Raw genomic sequence first — 18096 nt, forward strand, 5'->3', positions numbered from 1 at the left:
CCACCACACCTCCGTGAAGTCCACAAGGCTCATCTTGCAAAACTTAGCTCTCCTGTAACTTTCTTCATCCTCACCCCTGACCACCATTTGTGTCAGGGTCTTCTACGAGTGTCTCTTCTTAAATGATGTTATTTTCTGAAGAAAGCTCATCTCAATATTTACATAGTTAGGAATTAATTACTTGATTTACATCCAACTCTCCTATTAGACCAAAAGGCTCCATGGGAGCAAAGAACTTATTTGTTTATTATTGTACCTGGCCTATCATTGTATACATGGTAGGGACTCAAATATTTGAAGAATGGATGATAAAGTAGATTGTGAGGATGCTTCCAGAAGAACGGAAAAGTACATGAATTACTTGAAAAAAGATCCAAATGGACTGTGTGAAAGTTGAGTCCAAAAGGAATCAGGGCAATGATTCCAGCTCCAGCATAGTTCCTATTTAATGTGTAGGTCCACACAGGGTAAACCTCACTATTCTAACTCCTCACAACAAATCTTTTTTTTTTTCCTTTTAATTACATTTATTTTAATGCTGAATTTACTCCCGTGCCATAAGTTTTTGTTTCTTCAGTTTCTTCTGGGATATCTTTTTCTTCTGGGCTACCTCCTCTTCTGGTTTAGGAGCAATCTGTTCCTTTTCCGTAAGGATCATCTCAATGTGGCAGGGAGAGCTCATGTATGGGTTAATCCGACCATGAGCTCTGTAGGTCCGGCGGCGCATCTTAGGTGCTGTGTTCACTTGGATATGCTCAATGACCACAGAATCTACATCTAAACCCTTAGTTCAGCATTACTCCCTGCGGTTTTAAGCATGTGCAGCAAAAATTCAGCACTCTTTTTGGGCCACCGACCTTGTGTCCAGCCCCACTGCTTGGCCTGCGCACACCTGCCAACTCCACCATTGTAACATCGGAAAGGTACACACTGTTTCTGTAAAGTGACATCTTTCAGATACTTCATGGCTTTTCGTATATGCATACCCTTGATGGCCTGAGCAGTTTCACGAGTGTTCTTAAAGTGAACACGAAGATTGGAACCTCTTGATTTGCATGATTTCATGGGGTTCTCCGGGTCAAGTGAATAGCGAACCATTTTCACAGATTACCTAAGGCTGCTTAGGGAAAGAGCCTCACAACAAATCTTTTTTTTTTTTAATTTCTCTAAAGCAGTTGCCATTTTTTTTTTATTATTATACTTTAGGTTTTAGGGTACATGTGCAAAATGTGCAGGTTTGTTACATATGTATCCATGTGCCATGTTGTTTTGCTGCACCCATTAACTCGTCATTTAGCATTAGGTATATCTCCTAATGCTGTCCCTCCCCCCTCTCCCCACCCCACAACAGTCCCCGGAGTGTGATGTTCTCCTTCCTGTGTCCATGAGTTCTCATTGTTCAGTTCCCACCTATGAGTGAGAACATGCGGTGTTTGGTTTTTTGTCCTTGTGATAGTTTACTGAGAATGATGATTTCCAGTTTCATCCATGTCCCTACAAAGGACATGAACTCATCATTTTTTATGGCTGCATAGTATTCCATGGTGTATATGTGCCACATTTTCTTAATCCAGTCTATCGTTGTTGGACATTTGGGTTGGCTCCAAGTCTTTGCTATTGTGAATAGTGCTGCAATAAACATACGTGTGCATGTGTCTTTATAGCAGCATGATTTATAGTCCTTTGGGTATATACCCAGTAATGGGATGGCTGGGTCAAATGGTATTTCTAGTTCTAGATCCCTGAGGAATCGCCACACTGACTTCCACAATGGTTGAACTAGTTTACAGTCCCACCAACAGTGTAAAAGTGTTCCTATTTCTCCACATCCTCTCCAGCACCTGTTGTTTCCTGACTTTTTAATGATGGCCATTCTAACTGGTGTGAGATGGTATCTCACTGTGGTTTTGATTTGCATTTCTCTGATGGCCAGTGATGATGAGCATTTTTTCATGTTTTTTGGCTGCATAAATGTCTTCTTTTGAGAAGTGTCTGTTCATGTCCTTCACCCACTTTTTGATGGAGTTTTTGTTTTTTTCTTGTAAATTTGTTTGAGTTCATTGTAGATTCTGGATATTAGCCCTTTGTCAGATGAGTAGGTTGCAAAAATTTTCTCCCATTCTGTAGGTTGCCTGTTCACTCTGATGGTAGTTTCTTTTGCTGTGCAGAAGCTCCTTAGTTTAGTTAGATCCCATTTGTCAATTTTGGCTTTTGTTGCCATTGCTTTTGTTGTTTTAGACATGAAGTCCTTGCCCATGCCTATGTCCTGAATGGTATTGCCTAGGTTTTCTTGTAGGATTTTAATGGTTTTAGGTCTAACATTTAAGTCTTTAATCCATCTTGAATTAATTTTTGTATAAGGTGTAAGGAAGGGATCCAGTTTCAGCTTTCTACATATGGCTAGCCAGTTTTCCCAGCACCACTTATTAAATAGGGAATCCTTTCCCCATTTCTTGTTTTTGTCAGGTTTGTCAAAGATCAGATAGTTGTAGATATGCCCAAGGTAATTTATAGATTCAATGCCATCCCCATCAAGCTACCAATGACTTTCTTCACAGAATTGGCAAAAACTACTTTAAAGTTCATATGGAACCAAAAAAGAGCCCGCAACGCCAAGTCAATCCTAAGCCAAAAGAACAAAGCTGGAGGCATCACGCTACCTGACTTCAAACTATACTACAAGGCTACAGTAATCAAAACAGCATGGTACAGGTACCACAACAGAGACATAGATCAATGGAACAGAACAGAGCCCTCAGAAACAAATCTTAACACAACTATAAGAGAGCCTTTTTGTAATTCAACAACTGTCAGGTGCTGCATAAAACTGAAAACTAATTGTCATGCTTTTCTCTTAGAACCACTGCAATCTAGCTTCCCACTGCCTGTGACAGGATCTGAAAGAAAAAGTGCTGCGAGGTTGCTCTTCCTTATCATCCTTGCTGTTTTCAATGGTACAGTGCAGTAAGCTCATGCTTCTTAACAATTTTGTTCTCTTGATTGAAGGAAACAAAATAAAATAGCATCCTTATAGTTAAGCAGTGGGCGGTGTTCAGTTGGAGTTGAAGTGTGAGCTTCTCTCCAGTTTGGGCACATTTTCCCTCCAAATCCCACTATATTTTATTTTATTTATTTTTTTGAGATGGAGTTTCACTCCTGTTGAGATGGAGATTTGCAGGCGCGATCTCAGCTCACTGCAACCTCTGCCTCCTGGGTTCAAGTGATTCTCCTGTCTCAGTCTCCCAAGTAGCTAGGACTACAGGCACCCGTCACTACGCCTGGCTAATTTTTTGTATTTTTAGTAGAGATAGGGTTTCACCACGTTGGCCAGGCTAGTCCCAAACTCCTGACCACAGGTGATCCACCTGCCTCGGCCTCCCAAAGTGCTGGGATTACAGGTGTGAGTCACCATGCCTGGCATATATATATATATTAATTGAAGGGTTACCTTGCAGAGTGCTGTGGAAACTGGAATGAAAACAATTCTGAATTAGCACAATTAAAGAATGATATAACCAACAACCCACTATTGTAGACTTGAGTGGACAATCTTAGGTGTGTAGTTTCATGTTTGTTCCATGGTAAGAGAGATCATGCTAACAAAACAGTCCTGAGTACCCATGAATGAGGCAAAGGAAAGGTCTCTAAAACAATGTCCTTCTGGTTTGGGTTAATCATACACGACAGGAAATTTTGGAAGGGCTTTACATAAACCTTTCCTCTAAGAAAGTCTCAAGTCTATAAAATTTTACTATGATGGGGTTTGATTCCTATAATCAAAGAAAGGCAGAAGAAAATAACTCCAACTGCTGAGAAAGCTGCTCCAGGGTGGCGCAGGCTGGTGTAGGATTCCAAGGGTACGTCCACTGTTCCCCGCTGCCCCACGCTCTCAGCCAGGCTACTTGCCAGCTTTAGAAGGGATCGTTTCTTCTTGAATCCAGAGAACAAGGCTCTGGAGGTGTGTTAGTTGTCTAGGGCCGCTGCCACAAAGTTAGAAAAAACTGGATGGCTGAAAACACAAATGTATTGTCTCATATTTCTGGGGGCTGGAAGTCTGAGATGAAGACGTCAGCAAGGCAAGCTCCTTCTGGAGGTTCTGAGGGGGGTCTACTCCACGGGACTTTTCCAGCTGCTGGTGATGCCAGCAATCCTGGGTGTTCCTTGTGGACCGCATCACTCCAGTCTGCGGCTCCATCGTCACATGGTGCTCTGTCTGTGTGTCTGTGTCTCTTCTCTTTTTATGAGGACACCAGTCATATTGGACTAGGGTCCACCCTAATGACCTCATCTTAACTTGATCGCATCTACAAAGACCCTATTTCCAATCAAGTTACACTCACAGGGACTAAGGGGTAGGGCTTCCACGTACCTATTCGAGGGACACAATTCCACTCATATCAGGAGGACATCAATTCTAACAGGTGCTTCTCCTGTTTTGAACTGACTTTCTGAATCTCCCACCTATACTTATTTGACTGTAAAAATCCAGTTGGCTGTTTCTATCTTTATCTTTTTTGGGGGGTTGCGGGGACGGGGTCTTTCTGTGTTGCCCAGGCTGGAATCACAGCTCACTGAAGCCTTGACCTCCTGGGCTCAAGTGATTCTCCCACCTCAGCCTCCCAAGCAGCTGGGACCACAGGTATGGACCACCGTACTGCGATAATTATAATTTTTTGTAGAGATGGGGGTCTCACTATATTGCCCAGGTTGGTCTCCAACTACTGGGCTCAAGCGATCCTCCCACCTTGGCCTCCCATATTTCTACTTTTTGAATGACTTCTAGATTCCTAGGCTGTTGTTTTATGTTGATAATTGATATTCCCAAATTCTGAGCCTCTGTTGTGACTTCTTGGCTTAAACCTTGATCTAAACTGTTCTCAGTCTTAGCCATTTCATTTCTTCAAACCAATTTTATTGCTGTTCATGTCTTAGTGTGACAGAGAATTTATTATAAAAAGTCTAACATTTATTATAAACGTAAGAATTTATTATAAAAGTAAGTAGCTATTTCAGAAATAACAGATCAAATGCTCTATAAGCTGATCTTTTGAGATTTATGTCATGGAACGTTATGGGCAATAATAAACTGACCTCAAAAGAGTCATCTCTGACCAAAAGATTGAAAGAATGGCTTCAAGTGGAGTTAGGTAGCATCAACAGGTTTGAGTGAAATGCAGAGTTTTCCAACTCTCAGCCACTAATGATTTATAGGTTCTTCAGGGTATGGTCCTCTCGCTCCTGGGCAGCTGTTTCCTGGAGCATCAGGAATCTTTGATATCTGATATTTCCAGCTGCTCGTGCTTCCTATCTGTTGACTTCAGCGTGTTGTACAAATACGATTCTCTATGCATACCACAATGGGAAAAGGTTGGGTAGCACTGCAGCAAATGGTGTTAACATATCTAACAAAATTAAGATTCAGCCAGCAACCAGGTGGTCTATCTGGAAACAGAGTATGAGGAGTTTGAGGAAAAGGTTGGTAATCCACCTTCACTTCCTTACCTGTCATTGATTCCCTATCCTCTGCAACCCAGCTCTATATCATCAAAGGCCCTGAGCTTGCTCTTATTGCCATCACTAACCACCTCCTTATTGTTAATATGATCAGTTTTAAATAAATTAATTGTGGTAAAAAACATATAAATTTTGCCATATTGATCATTTTTGTCGTTGCTGTTGTTGTTATTTGAGACCCTGTAACAACTGTGTTGCCCAGGCTGAAATGTAATGGCATGATCACAGCTCACTGAAGCCTTGATCTCTTGGGCTCAAGCAATCCTTTCACCTTGGCCACCTAAGTAGCTGTGACTACAGGCACGCACCACCATGTCCGGCTAGGCTAATTTTTTGTATTTTTAGTAGAGACAGGGTGTCGCCATGTTGTCCAGGCTGATCTCAAACTCCTGGGCTCAAGCAATGTGCTTACCTCGGCCTCCTAAAGTTTTGGGATTACAGGTGTGAGCCACCACGCCTAGCCCCATCTTAACCATTTTAAGTGTACAGTTCAGTAGTGTTAAACATAGTCACATTGTTGTACAACAGATCTCCAGAACTTTTTAATCTTTCAAAGTGGAAACTCTGTACCCATTGAACAACAATGGGTTTACTCCTCTCCCCAGCCCCTGGCAACTATCATTCCGTCTTCTGTTTCTCTGAATTTGACTACTTTAGATAAACTCACATAAGAGAAACCATACCGAATTTGTCTTTTTGTGACTGGCTTATTTCACTTAGCATGATGTTCTCAAGGTTCATCCATGTGTTGCATGTGTCAGAATTTCATTCATTTTTAAGGCTGAATGATATTTCATTGCGTGTAGATACCACATTTTGTTTATCTATTCATCCACTGGTGGACGCTAGGGTTGCTTCCACCTTCTGTTATTGTGAAAAATACTGCAATGAACATGCATGTGCAAATATCTCTTTGAGACTCTACTTTAATTTCTTTTGGATATACATACCCAGAAGTATATTATATCATATGATCATTATGTTTAATTTTTTGAGGAACTGCCATACTGTTTTCCGCAGCAGCAGCACCATTTTATATTCTCATCAACAAAGTACAAATGTTGCAATGTTTTCACATTCTTGCCAAACTGTTTTTTTTGATAGTGGCCATTCTAATAGGTATAAAGTGGTATCTCATTGTGGTTTCTATTTGCATTTCTCTAATGATTAGTGATGTTGAACATCTTTTCATCTACTTGGCCATTTGTATATCTTCTTTAGATAAATGTCAATTTAAGTGCTTTGCCTATTTTTAAAACAGATTATTTGTATTTTTCTTGTTGACTACAGGAGCTCTTTCATATTCTCAATATTAACTCCTTATCAGACATAGGATTTGCAAATATTTTCTACAATCCCATAGGTGGCTTTTCACTCTATTGATTGTTTCCTTTGATGTGCAAGTGTTTTTAAGTTTAATGCAGTGTCTTATTTTTGCTTTTGCTGTCTGTGCCATATCCAATAAATCATTGACAATTCCAATGTCATGAAGCTTTTGCCTTGTTTTCTTCTAGGAGCTTTATGGTTTTAGGTCTTTTGTTAAGGTCCTTAATCCATTTTGAGCTAATTTTTATATATGATATAAGGTAAGGGCCAAACTTCATTCTTTTGTGTGTGGCTATGCAATTTTTCAACACCATTTGTTGAACAGACTGTCCTTTCCCCATAGTGTGGTCTTGACACCACTGTTAAAGATCATTTGACTATATATGTGAGGGTTTATTTGTGGTCTCTCTATTCTGTTCCACTGGTCTATATGTGTGTCTTTATTCCAGTATCACACTGTTTTGATTATTTTACCTTTGTAATATGTTTTGAAATCAGGAAGTATGACATCTTCAAGTTTGTTCTTTTTCAGAATTGTTTTGGCTCTTTGGTATCCCTTGAGATTTCATAAGAATTTTAAGATTTCTTTTCTATGTCTGCAAAAAAGGCCATTGGAATTTTGCAAAAGATTGCATTGAATCTATAGATTGCTTTGGGTGGTATGAACATTTTAACAATATTAAGCCTTCCAGTTCTTCAACACAGAATGTCTTTTCACTTGCAGATGTTCCTCAACTTACAATGGGGCTTATAAACTCATTATAAGTTGAAAATACTGTAAGTTAAAAGTGCATTTTTTTGACTTATGATATTTTCAACTTACTATGAGTGTTTCTGGATGTAATTCCATCTCAAGTTGAGGAGCATACCGAGCGTGTATCTGTTTTGCACCATCATAAAATCAGAAAATTGTAAGTTGCTGGGTTAGGTGGTTCACACCTGTAATCCCAGCATTTTGGGAGGCTGAGGCAGGTGAATCACTTGAGGTCAGGAGTTCAAGACCAGCCTGGCCAACAGAAACCCCGTCTCTACTGAAAATACAAAAATTAGTTGGGGTTGGTGATGCATGCCTGTAATCCCAGCTACTTAGGAGACAGAGGCAGGAGAATCACTTGAACGTGGGAGGCAGAGATTGCAGTGAGCCAAAGATCATGCTATTGCACTCCAGCCTAAGGAACAGGTTGAGACTCTGTCAAAAAAAAAATTGTTAAGTCGAATCATTGTAAATCAGAATTCATCTTTATTTGTGGCTTAAGTTCTTTCCTCAGTATTTTATAGTTTTCAGGGTATGTGTCTTTTGCCTCCTTGGTTAAGTTTATTCCAGGTATTTTATTCTTGTTGGTGCTACTGTAAATGGGATTGCTTTCCATGGTGACTATTTTTTTGACCTCTTTGAAATCTTTGAGATTGTTGAACAAGCCTCTCTCTTGAAACTCTTTCACCTTTTGATTTTGATGACACACACATCCTAGGCTTTCCTCTTAAACCTTTTGTGCTGTGACTTCTCATACACATTTTGGCTCCTTCTCACTGGTTCGTACCATTTATTTATTACCCCTTAGGGCACCATCCTTCCCTTGGTAAGTTCCTGCTCTCTAAAGGCTTAAATTACCATCTGCATGTTGATTTTGCTCTTTTTCAGTATCTATTTCAGCCTAGATATTCCACCTAAGCTTTAAACTTTATATCTCTCCATAGACATTGTCTCATAGATATTCCCCAGGCATCTCAGGGAAAATATGACCAACCTTCTTCCCCCGAAAAAAACCCCCAAAAAACAAAACTCTCATTTCTCTTTCTCTTGTATTTCTTCTGTATCAGTGCACTTAAAGAAATCTAGAAATCTGGGTGACATCCCTGTGTCCTGGTTTTTCTCGCTTCCTACATCCAATTTGTCACTAAATCTCTTCTCTGTACTTCACCACTTTCAATATTCTCTCATTCCTATTTCCTTTTGTTCAGGCTGCCATCACCACTTGCCTCAAGAACTGATTCTTCCATCTCCAGTCTAGGTGCCCACCAGTTCACTTCACACTGACACCAAAATGTAGGTATGATTAAGACACCCTGTGGCGTAAATGCCATCAGAATAATATCAAAATGCTTAGTGCTGCTCAAGCATTTCCTGTACTGGTCTCTGCTTATTTTTCCAGTTCACAATTTTCTCTGTTGCTCTACACATTAGCCACAGCAAACTCTTAGTGTCCACAAAGCCACTCTGTTTTTATCCCACCTAAAAAAGAGTCCGCAGCTCCCTTGGTCTTCAGTATCCTTCTTCATGCCATCTCCTCCAACCCTCTTCACCTGGATTAGTACTACTCAACCTCCAGATTTCAGTCTGCACCTGCTTGTGAGAAAATGTCCCTGATTTCACAGTCTGCTTTAGATGTTTTCAGTGTGCTTCCAAAACATTATCCTTATAATGGTCACCACCGAACCCAAACTGCCTGTTTACTTGTCTCTTTCTCCCACTGGCTCAGGAATTACTTTTGAGGGTAGAAACAGTGTCCTGACCATCACATGTCCCTGGCACCGACACAATATCTATAGCATAGTAGATGAGTGTCCAGACCCCAGTTTCACAGAATGGGTAGATGTAGTTTCTGGGTCACTAATAGCTCAACTGTAAAAGAGATATCTCAGATGATCTCAGCCTATCTTAGCCTATGCCATTATGTATTTTTAAAAATATTTTTATTTATTTACTTTTATATCTTACTTTAAATACCGGGACACGTGCAGAATGTGCAGGTTTGTTACATAGGCTTACATGTGCCATGGTGGTTGGCTGCACCTATCAAACTGTCATCTATGTTTATTTGAATCACACAACCTTTCTCGCCTCCCTCTCCATCCTGATTCCTGGCTCACTAAGCTATAGTCTGATTATAATTTGGCTTCTTCTTTGAATACCCACAGGGAGAAAATATGCTGATCTAAAAAATGGATAAGCATCTCATCCAATCCACACCTAGATATGCTTTTCATTATAAATAAAGGAGCTGGTTCTCTGCAGGCAGCATGGCCTCTTTCGGCAAGGACATTGGTTTAGTGTCAGACAGCCTTTGTGGCCTTGACCCAGGCACATATGAATTGTGTGAACTTGGGCAAGAAATTCACTCCCCTGAATGTTGGTTGCCACATCTTTAATATTTAGGATTAAATGTGATAATTTAATATAAAGTAGCCTACACAAGGTAGTTCTCAATAGATAGCATTTGCTCCTGCAGCAGTTACATCAGTCTTTTAAAATTACATTAGTTTGAGTTCATTCATGAGAGACTGACAAAATGCTGAGAAGACTGAAGATTCAACTAACATCAGGAGATGCAACCAGTGCTCAGCCGAATGGCATCTTCCAGCAGCATCCCTGCCACCTTGCTACCGCCCTCAATCTAGAATGAACTCAATATAGGCGACAAAATGGAGATGCAAATGAGAGCTTCAGGGTGTGTTAGGCAAGATTCTCCAGAGAAACAGGACCAATAAAATATACACCAATATTTATTTTAAGGTATTGGCTCATGTAATTATGGAGGCTGATAAGTCCCACAATCTGCCATCTTCAAGCTGGAGACCTTTGGAAGCCAGGGCAACAGTCTGAAGGCCTAAGAACCAGGATTCCTGAGGGCAGGAGAAGGTTGTTTACATGGTGCAGGCAATGAGACAGACAGCAAATTCAGTCTTCCTCCACCTTTTTGTTCTGTCTGGGCCCTCAAAGCTTTGGAAGTGGCTCAACGACACTGGGGAAGGGGGTCTGCTTTGCTCAGTCTACCAATTCAAATGCAAATCTTTCCAGAACCACCCGACAGATGCACCCAGAAACAATGTTTCGCCAGCTATCTGGGCATCCCTTAGCCCAGTCAAGTTGACACATAAAATCAACTATCATGCAGCTTAAGGCTAAAGAAAAGCATTCACCTGGAGCTCATACTTAAACAAAAGAGAATATAAGATATTTATGGTTTTTGTTTGAAAAAGTCACAGTCAATAAGAAAGGAAAGCTTCTTAATATATAATATCTATCCACCACTATGCAGCAGACTCTAGCAAAGACCCAATACCATTAAATTGGGACCAGGATTCAAATGAGACTGGATACAGAGCTGGGTAAACAGTTTTCAAATTCACAGCTCTGAATTTAATCTAAACAGACTATCTATACTTCCCTTTTCAATGATTCCTCCCCTCAGGCTTTTCCGTGGGTTTTTTCTTCCCTCAAAGCTTAATGAATTTTATACTGCTTAAAAGAAAACCTTTTATATCTGTCTTTCACCGAATTTGCAAAAATCATTAAAGCTGCAAGAATTCTCTTCACATTCAAACCTTGCAAAACTCTGTCTACATTCCCCAGTGTCATTCGTGCATCACTTGAGCTTCACAGTCATCAACTCTTCCTGTTCAGAGAAGTTTTAGGTCAAGGGTTTTGTTGTAGCCTCCATACCAACTGATTTATCAGGAATCTCCTCAGCTCACCACAATCACACATTCACAGACAATCTCATTTTTAGCCAATTTTTAAATGTCATGCAGAAACAATGTTTTATATATATGTGTGTATAAATACTAAATATAAAAATATAATTTTTAGGTACTATGTTATATATAGTACACACATTATATATAATTTATATGTCATGTATTACATATATAAATAATATAATCTTTATATTTAATATATACATATATGTATAGATATTACATATATGTAATACAAAATTATAATATATTTTTGTATTTAATGTATGATATATACATATACGTTATATATATTACATATATGTAATAATATATGTACATACACACACATATATATTTTTTTCCCAGGTCTCTGTATTGGCTTTTGGGGATGCTGAAAAGAGGAATATGGTTTCCAAGTAATTCAATATGGGGGTCATGTAAATGATGGCAGCTATGCAAAGATTATGCTGCCCTATTGCTATTAGGAATCAGTTGTGTCCTATATATAACACACAGGGAAGGCAATAGAGGAATTTCATATGGTTATATGATTGAGGTGAGTTTTTGGAACATGATTGTGGGAAGTGACAAAGGAAAAGCCATAGAGGTGACCGTCACGGCACACACTGGTGATATCTTGGAGAGGGGGTGATGGGAACAAACACACCAGAGCCTCTCAAAATTTCTCTGCAAAAAGTCCTTTTACTTTCTCCTCTGGATTCTAAAACCCAAATTTTTTCCTGCCAAAATGCGTTGATTAAGCAATAAGAAATTCATTGTAGCTTTAAACAAATTTGCTTGAAGGAAAGTATATATGAAAACACTTCAGAACTATAGTATTAAGGAACAGTGCTGCCACTTAGAATTTTCAGATTTCCAGCTAAAAGTATTAAACTTGACATTTTATTTAGCAGGTGCGGGCTTATATTAGGTAAATGCACAATTCTCTTCCAGCCTCCTGAAGTATTAAAAATGACACCATAGCTTCTCATGAGGACCCCTAGAGCTCAGCAGTCCTTGGCTAGAAACCACCTCTGATGCACATGGAGATTGCATAGAAAAATAATGGGAAAAGACATACAGCACCATGCTTCTCCTCTAGGAGAACACAGGCCCACCGACAATCCGTCATGCAGCCCATGCCTGCCCTCAGGGAGCTTTTCAGGGGAAGGACCTGGTGGGCTTTCACTTTTGGCCACTGACTTGCTCACATTCCTAACTCTGGATTTGGCCACATTCCTGCACCTTTATCCCTGCGTTATGTTCATACTCTTTATTTCATATCTGGTGTTTTCCTACTTCACTTCTTCCTTCTTTTCCATTATAATTTCTTCACTAGTACCTTTTCACTTTCTACCACCATCTCACACCCTTAGCTTAAGGGCGGCCTCTCCTCTCCCCCGCACGAGGGCTGCTTCCTCTTCCTCTGTTGAGCCCTACTGAGTGTTGCATGTTAACACCCCCATTTATTATTATTATTATTTTTTGAGACGGAGGCTCGCTCTGTCGTCCAGGCTGGAGTGCAGTGGCGCCATCTTGGCTCACTGCAAGCTCCGCCTCCCGGGTTCACGCCATTCTCCTGCCTCAGCCTCCCAAGTAGCTGGGACTACAGGCACCCGCCACCACGACCGGCTAATTTTTTTGTTTTTGTATTTTAGTAGAGACGGGATTTCACCATGTTAGCCAGGATGGTCTCGATCTCCTGACCTCGTGATCCGTCCACCTCGGCCTCCCCATGTGCTGGGATTACAGGTGTCAGCCACCGCGCCTGGCCAACACCCCCATTTTAGAGGTAACTGGCACTGGTTTTTATTATTCTTGAAAAAAAATCTATGAACCAACTTTTATATATTAAAACAGTTAAAAACATATCGATAATAAAAGACATTAAAGTCACTAAAATGTTGCTATGCTGCAAGCCTGTTATTAGGCGTCTGAGGAGGATCATCGCTCCAAGAAGATCATTGCAAAGTGGCACCTTGAGTGGCGTTTGCCGTCGCGCAGCAAGACTGTAACTCCAGTGGCTCTGATTAGATCCTCTGAGTTTTGAGAGGAAACAAAGAACTAATCTGGATAGTTTTAATGATTGGGTTGCTGCATTCACTGCTATTCTCAGAAACTGTCCTTCATTCTAACAGTTACTTGAATATGGGGATGCCTTTGTTATCTACAACATCATTATTTATAAACAAATAATTCAGAGTCCTATGAGTGGCCTCCACTGTATGCATGACTCATGTTTGGCCTTTATATAGCTTTAGTTCGAATCAATACAGTTTAGAGGTTAAGAGTGCGGGCTTTTGGTCCAAATTGTCTAGGTTCAAATTCTAGCTCTGACATTTGTTGGCTGTGTAACCTTGAGCAAGTTACTTAACCTCTCTGTGTCTTAGTTTCCTCATCTGTAAGATGGACAAAATAATAATACCTGCATTGAACGGGTTGTTTTGAAAAATAAGTGAAAACATAAAACACTTGATACCGAGCACGAATTCAACCAATGTCACTATAGCTATGAGAATCGACAGACCAGCAGACGTGGTAAAAGAAGCAAAACGTTTGAACAGAGCAAAGATGGAATTTGGAATGCATAGCGCTTTCTGAAACTTGAAACATTAAGACAACCAAATACTTTCTTTGAACATTTCCTCCACTCTACTCTCTATCTGGGAATAGTAAAAATAGAGTATATAAGTTTAAATCTTAAGGACTGGATTTGTACATGGACAATTGAAACAAATATTTAGGGTAACAATTTTATTGTTTTTTAAAAGAATCTGTAAAAGACAGTCGAAAGTTTCAGGTATCCGCATTACTACGTGTGTATATGAAAGTGCAAGCACGCGAATGTGTGTGTTCTTAAAAATATGCAGATGAGCCCTACCTTAAAGGCCAAGATCACTGAAAATAAGAAAAATCAGGGGCATAAAAAATGACACAGTTGTTAAAAACTAGTGAAACAAAACATAATCATACAAAAATGAGAGAAAGTTAACCAGGAACACTTTAACTTAGTTTAATAATATTTGCTCTAATGAATTTCAGGGTCAGTGAGTTTCAAGTATGAAATTAATAGAAGAATTTAATAGATACATAGTTTCAGTCCAACCATGAATAAAGAACAGTGCAGAAAGTACTAACAAAAATGGAATTGCTGCGTTGCGATTGGAGTTTTCAATGCCCAAATACCCAGAGTATATGGTCCAAACTGTAGGCTACTGCAACTGGATAACCAGTTCTGATATACAGAATTTCCAGAAGCACAAAACTTCACTAATATCTAGCAAGTAATTGAAAGCTCTTTTATAAATAATGACATTTACCCAAAGTGAAGAGCCATATAGTTTATTAAAACTTTATAGTCCAGGAAGAATGTCAATGCCAATTAAAGTCCTGACTTTTTTTGTTGGTTTTTCACTTTGGGTCAGATATGAAATGCCTATTGTGACCAATAGATATAAAGATGACAAAAAATTTAAGTAGGCTATGTATATACATGTATATATAAATAAGTTAAAATGTTGAAAAAAATGAACACTGCAAAGTATCCTTAGGTTTGAATTCACAATCCTGAAAAAATTGCTACATACAAGTTTATTTTGTTGCTTTCCAGCAGAAAAATTATTTTGCAAATGAGGGCTGGAATTATATGGTTATTTAAAAGCATATGGAACCTGGCGGTAGCACTAGCTAAAAAAAATAGGATATTTTAAATTTTATCTATAGAATACACATTGTAACGTACCCTCTCAGAGGATAGTACGTATCTGTGCATAATAACCATGGCATGAAGGAAAAGCGACAGCTCAATACCAGATTTGTAAAGCATGGACTAAAGTGGTTCTACAGCAGCAGATTTTTATTGGTCATGTCTAATTATATAGCTGGTCACTTTCAATTTTGAACTCACCTATTAGATATTTTTTCTGCAACTAGAAGCCACACAAAATATTTTCATTGATGGCATAAAGGAATGTCCCAGCTCTCATTTGAAGAACCTATCACTGCTGCCACAGAGTGAAAAGACATGGAAGAAATAATCTCTAGCAGAGCCGGGAAGATGCCCATTTGTCTGGGTAGCTGTAGGATGGTGAAGAACTCAAAACTTTCCTTGGTATGCTCTGAGTAGGAATCTTCATAACAATGTTTTGTTTGTTTGTTCTGTTTTTTTTTTCCTTATTGATACCCTCTGTTAAAAGCATAGGCTTTAAAGGTAAAAATAATAAAATGAAATGCCTAACCTGATCATGAGATAGATTAAAAAAATTAAAAAATTTAAATAGGTTATATTTTTTGCTTTGTTAAAAATAGAGAGCTTTGGAAAATTCTGAATATGGAGGGCCTGCTTATAATTCCAAATAGAAAGGTTGAGAGCCATGGTTCTGTTAACATTACAACAGGTGTGGTTCTGTCGACATTCTAACATTCTAACAGTTGGGTAGAGTTTGGTAGTTAACATCTCAATTATTCTCTCAGTGTTGGGGACCGTGATACAAGAACGCTCCACCCATTGTCCCACTCTCTTGCGAGCTCTTCTCAAAGGGTCTGTACTCTTTGATCGAGCCAAATATTCAAGCCAAATATCCTCCATGCAACAGAAACTATGGGAATTGTTGACTATAGCTGTAATCCTCCTGCCATTAAGAGCACAGCATTCACCTATTTCTAGTTTCATTTTTTGGGGTATAACTTTCACCATGATGACATCCCATCTGTTTTCATACATAACTGGATCCACATTTGATCATTTATTCTGTTTCTTATACTCACTACGGGCACCCAGACTAAACTGTCCTTAAGTGTCTAGAGACCAGGCAGGTTGTAGTATTTTTATGATGATGATAAAGAGTATTACATATAATTATGCAAAATGGCAATCTGGCCTTGAGGTATCTCATTTCCAAACAACCTTCATTTAAGGACAGAAGGAGAACAGTCTCCAAATCCAATTTACTACACTCTGTCCATCTTACTTTTATTCAAAACTATTCCTAGGATATTTATAGAGTAATGGAAAGTTTCCCTTGTTAATATTAGATAAAAGTTAAACTTAAAAGAACACCATTTTACCACCTTGGATAGCCTTAACTTATTACATTTTATTTTTACTTTGAAGCTCAAATTTTTAATATGGCCTATAAGCAAATGGTTTGTCCCTGGTTTTTTGTCCTTTTAAAAAAAAATTCCCCATACGTTACTTACTTGTTTAAGCTTCTTTAGGTCTTCATCAAGTTCTAAGTTGTCCAAAATAACAGCAACAAACAAACTCAGGAGGATCTATAAAATGGTGAAATAACAATGAAAAAACCCACATGCCATAAGTATCAAAATATTATATGTATAATATAGCTACCTAAAATATATTGAGTATATAATTCATTAAATGAAAAATAAACGTGCAGTTATGAATCATTGCATAGGCATTTCAAGGTATTTATCACAAATACATGAAATAAAATGCATATGTTCATTGAAGTAATATATTAACTTGCTTTATGAAACCAACTTACTTAAAAAGGAAATTAAGAAAAAGGTTTTTTTGAACTCAACAATCCCACTTCTGTGATTATATTCTAAAAAAGTGATCTGAACTGTTGATGAAAAGCTTACTACACAGGTGCTTATTAGAGGGCTGTAATAAGGAAATATTAGAAATAATATCCAACTTTGCATGAATAGTCAATACAGTTATAGAGATTTATGTGATAAGATACATGCAGCCATTACAAATTCCCACTGTGGTAGCTACTCTTCAAGATGGCCTCCAGCATTGTTCTAGACTCCTGGTTCATGCCTTTGTGTAGTCCCCTTCCACAGTGAATATGGCTGGCCTGTGTCATCAGCAGGTTGCAGAAATGATTGTGTGTGTTTTATGAGGCTAGGCGATAAAATGCACTGTGTCATTACCCTTGGTCTCTCTTAGATCACCTGCTCTGTGGAAGCAGGTGCTATATTGTGAGGATGCTCAAGCAGCCCTCTGGAGAGGTCCATGTGGTGAGGGACTGAGGCCTCCTGCCAACAGCCACTGGAGTGGCCCATCTTGGAAAGAGGCACTCCAGCCCTAGTAAAACTTCAAGGTGACTGCAGCTGTAGGCAACATCTCAACTGCAACCTCATGACACTTTGAACTAGAGACACCCAGCTAAGCCTGTCTCAGATTCCCAACCTCAAGAAACTAATTGAGGCCGGGCGCGGTGGCTCACGCCTGTAATCCCAGCACTTTGGGAGGCCGAGGCGGGCGGATCACGAGGTCAGGAGATCGAGACCATCCTGGCTAACACAGTGAAACCCTGTCTCTACTAAAAATACAAAAAAATTAGCCGGGCGTGGTGGCGGGCACCTGTAGTCCCAGCTATTCGGGAGGCTGAGGCAGGAAAATGGCGTGAACCTGGGAGGCGGAGCTTGCAGTGAGCCGAGATTGCGCCACTGCCCTCCAGCCTGGGCGACAGAGCCAGACTCCGTCTCAAAAAAAAAAAAAAAAAAAAAAAAAAGAAACTAATTGAGATAATAAACGTCTATTTGCTGGTAGGCTTCTAATGTGTGGGTAATTTATTACATAGCAATAGATAACTAATACACTGGTGGATTTTTATGGTGTTGAAAACACATTATAATAGTAAATAAGATTATATATATATATGGTAGAAGCTCAACTATGCATATAATGGAGTAATAAATGCTTGAAGGAGGTACTTTAGAAACATTAACGGTACTTGCTTTTGTGTATTGGAGTTATACATTTTTTCCTCTTTTAAAAATTGTATGATATTCTCAGTTTTTTAAAATGTATGCTTCTTT

General features: G+C 39.2%; 1 protein-coding gene and 1 pseudogene across 8 annotated transcripts in view; both read right to left on the reverse strand.

Annotated features, from left to right (window-relative positions):
* NALCN (sodium leak channel, non-selective) overlaps positions 1-18096 on the reverse strand; it is a 365686-nt gene that overhangs the window by 110685 nt on the left and 236905 nt on the right. For all 7 annotated transcript variants that reach the window (XM_030813654.1, XM_030813651.1, XM_030813653.1 and 4 more), the window contains one exon: positions 16501-16575. In XM_030813654.1, the coding sequence (XP_030669514.1) occupies positions 16501-16575 (75 nt within the window). The remainder of the gene's footprint in view (positions 1-16500; positions 16576-18096) is intronic.
* Positions 479-1151, reverse strand: LOC100592789 (annotated as a pseudogene). Its single transcript, XR_001115747.2, has one exon. The product of XR_001115747.2 is annotated as a 60S ribosomal protein L17 pseudogene (transcript).

This window comes from Nomascus leucogenys, chromosome 5 (genome assembly GCF_006542625.1).
Source record: "Nomascus leucogenys isolate Asia chromosome 5, Asia_NLE_v1, whole genome shotgun sequence".
NCBI classification, from domain to species: Eukaryota; Metazoa; Chordata; class Mammalia; order Primates; family Hylobatidae; genus Nomascus; species Nomascus leucogenys.